The sequence below is a fragment of the Dermacentor silvarum genome, chromosome 3 (genome assembly GCF_013339745.2).
Source record: "Dermacentor silvarum isolate Dsil-2018 chromosome 3, BIME_Dsil_1.4, whole genome shotgun sequence".
NCBI classification, from domain to species: Eukaryota; Metazoa; Arthropoda; class Arachnida; order Ixodida; family Ixodidae; genus Dermacentor; species Dermacentor silvarum.
Window position 1 is genome coordinate 187,606,322 of NC_051156.1, and position 10,298 is coordinate 187,616,619.

The following is a 10,298-nucleotide window of genomic DNA, read 5'->3' on the forward strand; positions in this document are numbered from 1 at the left end:
CTTCCTGCCTCACCAAAAACACAAAGAGTGGTGTATGCAAGCCAGTTGGAGCCCCTCTTGCAAGGAGAAATGAACCGGCAATCCGAGAGCGCTCACAGCTTTGGCTAAATAAAGATGGCTTATGGTGCCTACAGGCATCCTAGCCTTGAAGATTCCCAAATTACATGTGCCCCCAATCTCAGAGGTCATGGGGAAGAAATAAGGGAGCACCGTGCTAAACTTGTGCCTAGCTTGTGTGCAGCGCGTAATATCGAGACTTTAGGCCTTTTGCGCTTCGGCAGCATTGGAGAGCGTCTCGCCTTTATCGATGCACATGTACCACGGCAACCATTGCACCAGTGCGGGTTATTCTGTGGTGCAGGTGCCCAGCGCAACAGTGAGACTTTAGGCCTGCTCCGCTTCAACAGCTTTGGTGCACCTTTCGTGCACTGTTTGGGAGTGCACCGAAGATGACTTCGGCACGTTTGCACTCCAATGCATCTTCTTTTACAGATGCCGGGATTGTGGATGCGGTATTGTGTCGTCCTGTTGAACAAATGGCAATACACGAAGAACTTCGATGATAATGACAATGGTGCAGACGAAGGAGTGTCTGCTTTGGAATAGAATTTAATGCAACGATGTTGACTATGAACTTGCACAATGCTTGAATATGTTCGATGTGGCATTGCTTGCACTCGGCAGAAACTTGCAGCAGACTAAACCTGCTCCTTTTCCTCATCAAAATAAAGGCAAAAGGATGGCCGTCACTGAGGTGAAATTACTTGGACATCATTTTCATTACTTCCGCAGGGTTGCCAAACAGTTGGGACACTATTATCACAGCCTTTATGGTGCATCCACTTTTATCGAATTACTGCTTATAAAGAAGTTTCTCGCTGTACCATTCACTTCATTGTAACGAAGGCTTACTTTACTTTAAGTGCTACAATATACTTTAAATACTTTGCGCAACTCTGCAGGAGCACGAACAAGAACACTAGAAAGGCATGCTCTTTCAAATAAGCAAGGTGGCTAATACTATCAATGGGATAACGCTCGGATTTGTTGGGATTATTCTTCTAGAGCATTGATGACTATTGGGTAGCACAGCACCTGCCCTGTTGAGAAAAGCGACAGTGGGTGCTCACCGAGGCTGTTGGGGTCGTCTCGGCGGGTGCAGAGTCGATGTCGTCGAGAATATTCCTGCCTGTGGCAGGGTCCTTGATCTCAAGGACACGCCTCTGCCGCGGCTGAAGCTGCGGAGCACCCTGCTGGTACGCGTGCTGGCCCCGAGGCGCCTGCACCTGGGGCGGCGCACCACCACCCGGTAGGGACACCGACATCATCCCTTGCGCAGCACTGTAGTACATCTGCGTAGCTGCAAATGAAGACGCACGGATTCTTTTATTGACCCCTTCAGGTGCTGTGTGCACACCAAGACGGTGCACCAAAAGCACTGATCAAAACAATGGTACACTTGAACCTCGTTATAACAAAACGGGATATAACAAAATAATAGATCTCGCGAAGTAAATAAAATTCCCCTTGAAATCTGCACAGAGATCCATGCCTTTAAAACCTGGTTTTAACGAAGTGAAACTGTTCTGCCAATGGCTATAACTAATTTCATCTCCGAAACCAAAAATACCCGACCGCTGGGCGCCGAGTACATCGCCTTCTGCGTGGTTCGGCACTCGTTCGCCGCCCAGTTCAAAATTTCCGCGTCTCCGCATCAAATACGTTCTCGAGCAACACTGCTCTTTCTCACCGCCGCGCGCAGCTGTACACCTGGGCACACGCCGCAGCTCACTATCGCACTTCACTGACCTGCCTCTCTAGCCCTTGCCTGGCTGCGTGGCGAAGCTAAAGATTATTGTAGTCACTTCGGTGCACCGCGCAGTTAGGCGTGGCCTCCAAGATCTCCCTGGGGCAATTTCGGGGCGTCATGCATGAGTCGCACCATGCTGCTCTGCTATGCGCGGCAATGCTAAAGATTAACCACAGTGCTACGGAGAACGCCGCCAGCGCTCGCTCTGATCGGACGTAATTTTCCGTAGCTCCCGATTTTCGCCCTGTTTGTGGGTGTTTTCCCTGCCACTGGAACGCTGTTCTTGTGGACCGCTTTGGCGGTCATAATCACTACTGGCGCCTATTTACAAAGCTCGTCGGCATCTACACCCTCCTGCTGCGGCGTCCAGCCTGAGTTCTAGTGCGGCCGTGCGCGTGCGAGTGCCCCCGCGGCACTCGCCGCCTCGGCACCGAGCGTCGAAGCTGTCGTCCGCTGTGTCAAAGGTCCGGAACGTTACCGATGCAACTGCAATTCTTGCCAGGAGCGTCTCCATCTTGGGGACGAGTGAAAAGTGCGAAGAAAGTAACCTGAGGATGGATACCACCAGCACGGAGCACAGCAGCCCTGCAGTCACGGCGCACACTTCGGCCAAAAGGATGACGGAACCTAGTAGCCTTCCAGCGGATGGAAATGCAGCTCCAGCGGCGCCAAAAAGACTTCGCTCATCGCAAGGCCTACCCCCTCCACCGACACATACGCCTCAGGTGTCACCAACGACCTCGTGGTACAAAGTGGTTATCAAGCCTCGTGCGAGATAAGACATGTCCACTCTGCCCAACCGTACCATTCAAGCGGCTCTGGATGCATGCCTCGAGAAGCCCAGATTTCAAGGTTTCGCCCTACACAAACCTACCAATACCGTCTCAGTATGGGTGCCTGCTATGGCACTAGTTTATAAGCTTGAAGAACTGCAACAGATCCAAGTCTCAGAAGAATGTGTCCTTCCAGTCCAGGCGTACCTCGCCAGTGGTACTGATTTAAGGCGCTATGTGGTTAATGGTGTTGACCATGACAAAGCACCTGAAAAGCTCCTGCAGGAACTTATACGCACAGGGTCGTCGCCGCTCGCTACCTAGGTAGCGGTCGTACGTGCCTAATCACGCTTCAAGGTCCTGATTCCCCACCTGAACGTATCCTGTACTACGGCTGCGTATTGCGCCCGCGCCCATTCAAACCCTCCGTTGTGTACTGCTACTCCTGCTTTAAACAGGGACACATGAAGTCATCGTGCCCCTTTCCACCTAAGGACGACAACATGGAGCCTGACCCATCAGCATCCTTTCGTTGCGGCCTATGCCAAACAAATGATCATGACATCACTTCCCCGACATGCCCTACGAAGTTGAAAGCTACTAAGAAAGCTCGACAACGCCGCTCTCGGCAGCAACCAAGCACCTCTCAAGATCCATCGATGAAACAAGTCCCTGTGTACAACCGTTACGCCGTTCTAGCATCGCTGGAAGAAGACGCTAGCCAGGCGACAACAGCAACTACAGCGACAAGTGATGCGGCCAAACCTACATATAGCGCAGCCGTTGGGGCGTCCATTTCAAGACCAAGACGGGAACGGGCGTCACAATCGATAGAAGAGACACCGCCTCCCTTGGAGAATGAAGAATTCCAGATCGACGCTCGCCTCGCCACTCTCGAAATGGAAATCCAGCGTCTCAAGGAACGCCGTACACTGCTCCAGCTTCGTCATGACTGAGCGCGGGCATCACAATCGACGTCGATGCCCATTCCTGCTAACGTGGTTAACCCAGCATCTATGTCACAGTCTCTTTCACCCCAAGAACTCTTGCGCTTCGTTGCGCAGCAGCTCCAGCATCTCACCTCGGTTCTAGTGGCCAACCTCAACCTGTGATGGCTGCTACGTCTTCAAGTGCGCCAGAAGGCATTTTACAGTGGAACTGCCGCGGCATCGCCGGGAAGGTCGGAGAGCTGCGCCAGCGTCTCAGATATGGGAAACTGCGTGTTTGGGCTCTACTGCTTCAGGAAACTAACGCCCTGCCACCCATTTCAGGATATGTGGACATACTCATCGCCTTCAATGCTGGACCGTAGGAGTGCTACGCCTGATGTCCCTCCAGGAAAGGCTGCCGTTTATGTACGATCCACCCTTTATCAGACCCGTGTTGATCTTTCACGGTGGTGCACTTTATGGCAAGAAGTCGTGGCCGTATTGGTTCGTCTCCAACGCACAGACGTTATCATCGTTTCATACTATGCACGCCCCTACCACGGCCGCTGGATAAAAAAAAGGTGCGGCCTGCCGCGTGCATCGAAAACGGTGTGATCCGCCGCGGCGCCACATGCCGGGGTCTGTTGTCTGGCATCGGCATAGCAAATGCGTCAGGAACGCGCTTGGAACGCCGTCGCGCGTGCAAGCCGAAGCGTTCCGTCCCCCTCAGCTAGCGCCATTCGACACAGCCAAGCGGCCGACAATGCAACTACGGCCGTCACGTTCGCTCCCATAGCAGCGCGCCCGACGCGGCAGGCCGCACCTTTTTTTTTTATCCAGCGGCCGTGCCCCTACAGTGGTCGTGCGACTCGGTTGTGCCTCGGCTGGTTGGCGCACCTACGACAGAAACATCCTGGTTGCCCCATTATGGTAGCAGGGGATTTTAACGCGCCCCATACCACATGGGGTTACGCCATTTCCAGTGCGCGTGGTACGTGTGTGCTGGACACATTTGAGGACTCCCAATTCACGCTGCTTAACAATGTGTCAGTGCCTACTCGTCGGCGGGACCACCCTCGCGCGCCGCCACACTCACCGGACCTGTCTTGGTGGCTAGGAAGGACGACCGTCTCGTGGTCATGTGAACCCGACTGCTGGGGAAGTGACCATCATCCGATTCACCTTGGTTTACCTTCGGGCGGAACAGGCCGCCATCGCCGGATGTGCCGCGTCGTGGACTGGGATAGATATAGGGCGGTATCGGAAAGCACTGTATCCAGCTTCATGCAGGACCCGTCCCATTGCCTTAGTGCGGCACTAGTTCAAGCGACCCGTACTTCGTGGGTGGATGAATCGCGAACCACTCCAGATTTGCAACTTCTGCGTCTCTGGGCGTCGCGCCGCCAAGCAGAACTTGCATCAGAACGTGACCCTTCATCAATTTCCCTCCGGTTGGAGGCCCAACGTCTTACTGCAGTAGCTCGGCGCCATGAACACCGCTTAGAACGTGGCCGCTGGATAGACTGGTGCTCTTCCCTCGGCCCTTCGTCGTCCAATGCCTCTATTTGGCGCACCTTCCGTGTAATGGAACGCGGCCGGCGGCCTCCAGAACCTGCAGCCTGCGCGCTGTTAGCATCTGGCCAGACACCAGCAGTATTCGCCGAAACGGTCGCCCACACCTTTTTAACACGAAAGTGTTTTATGCCGGGGTCCACCAAGACTTCAGTGACGTATTTCCGTCACGGAAATACGTCAGCTTACAATGTACACGAACATAATACAAAGAAAGAAACCAGAAGAAAAAGTTCCACAAACATGCAAAATTTGGAAATCGAACCCACGACCTCTCGGTCCGCGACGATAGATCGCCGAGCGTTTAACCCATTGCGCCACAAACGCATTTGCAGAGAGCTACACAGACGCGCCTTATATATCTAACACTCCTCCGTGTACCCGCGCTCTTGCTCGGGGCGGTGCCGCCGCCTACGAGCAGAAAAGAGAAGTACTGCAAACGCGCACTGACAGTGAACGCTTCGGTGGTCTCAGTATAGTGCCTAGAATATACTTACTAGTGTGCCGACCGCCGGGCGTTTCTAATGGGAGACGCTGGCACCGCCGGTGATGCCTTCCGCCGGAGGCCACCAGACGGCGACACTGTTTGGGACCGTGCTAACTGAGCGGCGCATCGCGCGTCGCTTGCGCTTCGGATGCACTTTGGATGCGCGTTCGTAAGCGCAGTCGGTTGCGGCGCGTTGTAGCTTTCGAGCAAGTAGCATGTGGTGCCTCCGCATGTCATTGCTGGGTTTCTTTTCTGAGTGCGTGGTTCGCACTTGTGTCTGTTCTCGGACGGAACCGAGATGTCGCAGAAAACGAGGCGTAAAGACAGCACCCCTTTTGTCCCATATTGTACAACTGGATACCGCTCAAACAACGAGCAAGTCTCATTATTCAGCGCGCCTGCTGACTGGCCAGAACGTTTTGCCGAGTGGGAGAAGAATATAAGAGGGCAGATAGAAGGCTAACTCTGGCGGCTGTCGCTTGTGAGAAACACTTTAATAATTGCTACATTGAGCGCTCGTTCAAAATTAGTCGACGGTGTTTCGCCCATGAACATGTGCCCTGTTTAATTACCGTCATTTATGGTAATTAATTTAATTTATGGTAATTAGGTACAACTTGGTGTGAATTTAGCATTTGTGGACCTGTCTCGCATATAATAGTTTACTGTGGAAAAAAAGTTACACTTCTTCGGAAACCACGTATTTATTTATTGGTATTTTTCGCAGGAACACCCGGTAGCGTGTAGCGTTATAATGATAACTGTGCGTACGATCGTTTGTAAGTGAAACGAAATCATATTCTTTCGATTACACTTTGCACCTCAACCAACGTTCCGCAAAGCGAAACGGGCTGGGGCAGCCCATTGGCGTCTGTCGCACACGCGCGCGTTGGCTAGAGACGCCGCTCGGCATAGCACGGTCCGTACGGCTATCGCCGTCTGGTGGCCGCCGTTGGAAGGCATCATTCTCCGTGCCACCGGAAAGCCCGCGGTCGGCACACTAGTAAGTATATTCTAGGCACTATACTACGACGCCTCGATGCCAGCATTCGAAGGGACGCTGGCATCAAGAAGCACTACCAACGCCACCTAGGTGGCGTTCACCGTACTCAGCACAGCGGAGCGTTGCCTCCGCAATTAGCTCTGAAAATGTTTCTGAAGTTGATCGCGGAGGCTGCAATTACGACGCGCTGTACGCGCTGATTTGACTCGGTGACGATTCAGTTACGTGCTTTGTCTTGCGCGTTGTATTAGTGTGTCAGTTACGTGCTTCGTCTTTCGCGTTGTGCTAGCGTGTGCAGCGTAGTGCAGCTTCCATATGCACGACGGTTGCTCATGGTCATCGACGTTGGTAGTCGTGATGGAGGAGACGTGCCACCAGGCGTCAGCGTGGGTGCATCAACGCCTAAGGGCGCTTTAGCCGCAAAACACCAATAGACATTATATATCAATGTGCAATAAACATTACACTACTTCTGTGAAGACACGTTTCACTTTCGTGTTCTATACCAATTCCTATATAAGAGGGATCAACCACATTTTTTCCTGCTTTGGACACAGCACCGCCTCCTTTCGTTGTTCAAAACAGCCTTCCCACGGACGCAGGCACGCCCCCTACGCTCGCCGACATCGAGGGTATACAAGCTGACTTCACTATGGCGGAATTTTTAGCGGCAATAGACCTTTCGAAGCCAGGCAAGGCACCAGGGCCGGATGGCATACCATATGAACTGTATAAAAACACGGAAGGCAAGGTTCTCGATGTGCTGTTGGGTGCCATAAACGAAGCTTGGGCTACAGGAGCCATTCCTGATTCTTGGCGTCATGCAGAAATGGTCCCTATTCCCAAACCCGGAAAGCCCCCGGACAATATCGCGTATATGCGCCCAATAGCGCTAACCTCAACGTTAGGCAAGCTGATGGAGCGTATGCTTGCGACACGTATTACATGGTGGCTCGAGCGATACTCTTGGTACCATCCTGGCCAAATTGGGTTCCGTCCTCATCTGGGCACCGAGGATGGCCTTGAGTACCTTTCTTCTATGGTTCTCATCGGAGGTCGCTCCCGAAGAATTCGCACTATTTTGGCAATGGACATCCGCAAAGCGTATGACCATGTGAGTCACGAAGCAATTGTTCGAATTCTCCATTGGCTTCATTTCCCCAGCCGTGTCTGCTCATTCGTCCAAGCCTTCCTGCATGCTCGCACTTTCTCCATTCGCCTGGCTGGCCACGCAGCAGGTCATTTTGTCGCACATCGGGGTGTCCCACAGGGATCTGTGCTCGCACCAGTCCTTTTCAACATCTCCCTCCTTCCTCTAGCTTGGAAGCTAGCGACGATACGTAACGCACAATACGTAATGTATTCAGATGACATCACCGTTTGGTCAGTTCATCCTGAAATCTGCCGCCAAGAACAAGCGCTTCAAGAGGCCCTGAACGTAACACACAACTGGTGTGCTCAGATAGGGCTTGAAATTTCCAAGGACAAGACAACCTACATGTCAGTAGCGAACAAGTATGGGCGCCGTCTACTGGCACTCCGGCCTCTTCTGTTAAATCTGGATCAGCAGCCGCTACACGAGGCTTCAACTCTCCGTGTACTCGGCCTTGAAATGGATGCCTCCGGATCTGCGGGACCATGGGTCAAGAAGGCAAAGCAACAAACCGCAGAAACGATACAGTTGATACGTCGGATTGCGAAGAAATCTGGCGGAGCGCGCACTGACATGGCCCGCCTTCTTGTCCGTTCCGTACTGCAACCACGACTCGTCTACGGAGCCCAGTTTCAACACTTCACGAAAACAGAATGGGCTCGCCTTGAGGCCGTTAATCATGAAGCAATGCGTGCCATAACGGGACTGCCACGTCTAACTCCGCTGCCAACCTTACAGGCCGAGTCCCAACTCAACACTCTTGACGAACTGGTGCACCAGCGTCGATGTGCGCGTGCCCTTAAGCCATCGAAGCTATGCTCGGCTGCTGCACTTGCCCGGTACATGGGACATGAAATAGACAACCCAGCTTCTACGACACCCGATGTAGCTCCTTGGAACAGGGTACAATTAAGTGACAATAAGCCTCTTGGTCGTCTGCATAGCCCGGTTCCTCGCCAGGCGAACGCTCAAGTTTCCCGACTTCGTCGCACCGATGATAATCAAGGCGATTCGGCTCTCGTAGCATACACTGACGCCAGTGTTAATGGTACACGATTCACACAGCTCTCGTGTGCCCATTGATACCAGAGGCAGGCCAGACGTGCTCGTATGTTGCCGATCCTGCACCGCCGGCTTATCTTGCCGAGCTTGCCGCCATACGGGATGACTTGGCCGCGTTGCTCCCCTTTGTTCAAGCTGCTCGATATTCTCAGCTCATCATTCGCACGGACTCGACTCAAGCCATCCACGACATACGTAGGGTATCTCGGTCCTCTCTTCTATCGGATAGCATTCACCGTATTGCTGCCACTACGAATTTAGTGATACGCGTTCAGTGGGTGCCTCGAGCAGCCCTGCCGGGTCTACTTGAAGCAGATTTGGCAACCCACCCTGAGAACATAACGTACCCACTTCCGCATTTTCCTGAAGACGCTTGCGGACAACTGCTCCGGGAAAAAGAAAACCTCCGACGTACCACACGAGCTCTTATACCTCCGTGTGGGTCAGACCTCCCTGGTGGGTTAACCCGCCGAGAGGAGGTTACGTTACGGAGGCTGCGTGTCGGGGTCGCACTCACCCCGTCTGTGACCGCTCTCTGGGCACAACAGTACCACGGTTCCTATGGTACATCGTGCCCATTTTGTGACACTACGATTCAAAATGTGACAGTGACACACCTATTATGGGCATGCTCAGGACTTCACCTAAGCCGTCTCCGCCACCTACGGGCAACAGGCCTTCGGCCTGGCCGCCCACCCGACCTTGAACGTTGGATTCATGGACCGTATCATCGTTCACTTCTGGATTTTTTACATGAATCAAGTCTGTTCGTGTATTTTTGATATGCTTTTTATTATGCCTAAGGGCAAGCTTTCGAATTAAAAAAAAAAAAACTGCAGGTAATTTTCTCTATGCTGTCCTGGTGTCATTGTTTGTTGGCTTCTAATGATACGGCTAATAAAAATCGGGCCCCTTGATTTCCTGTTCTCTCGTTCATATATATATATATATATATATATATATAGAGAGAGAGAGAGAGAGAGCGCGCTAACTGTGCAGTTCATCATCGTCTTCATCTCTACATACTCATCCTCATAATCATCATCATCATTTGTCAGGTTGGTGCTCGTTGGCTGTCTCTCGCTGTGTTGAAATACAAGGTATCTACCTTCGGTCTCGGGTGTCGTCTTGCAATATATATATATATATATATATATATATATATATATATATATATATATATATATATATATATGAGAGATAGAGAGAGAGATACAGAGGTACAGATGTATGTTTGCATATATGTATGTATGTATGTATGTATGTATGTATGTATGTATGTATGTATGTATGCATATACATATATGCAGACGAGTGGAAAGAACATCAGTTAGAAGACAGGTCTCTGTCACTGTTTTGTCCCAGAGTGGGCATGCTGCGCTGAAAGCTACCTCGGCTTCCCAATTCCACTCCACCCCTACCAACACCCTAATTCGTTTTCTTGCGTTAGTGTACATGTAATGCCACTTTATGGATTCCAATGAGAGCGTTACGTGCCAGCTCCACATG

At 51.9% G+C, this 10,298-nt stretch overlaps 1 protein-coding gene across 7 annotated transcripts in view; it reads right to left on the minus strand.

Annotated features, from left to right (window-relative positions):
• LOC119446269 (eukaryotic translation initiation factor 4 gamma 1) overlaps positions 1 to 10,298 on the minus strand; it is a 73,552-nt gene that overhangs the window by 48,467 nt on the left and 14,787 nt on the right. For 4 of the 7 annotated variants that reach the window (XM_049664034.1, XM_049664036.1, XM_049664030.1 and 1 more), the window contains exon 3: positions 1,131 to 1,360. The exons of the other annotated variants lie outside the window; for them this stretch is intronic. In XM_049664034.1, coding sequence (XP_049519991.1) covers positions 1,131 to 1,360 — 230 coding nt within the window. The remainder of the gene's footprint in view (positions 1 to 1,130; positions 1,361 to 10,298) is intronic. 7 annotated transcript variants of the gene reach the window in all.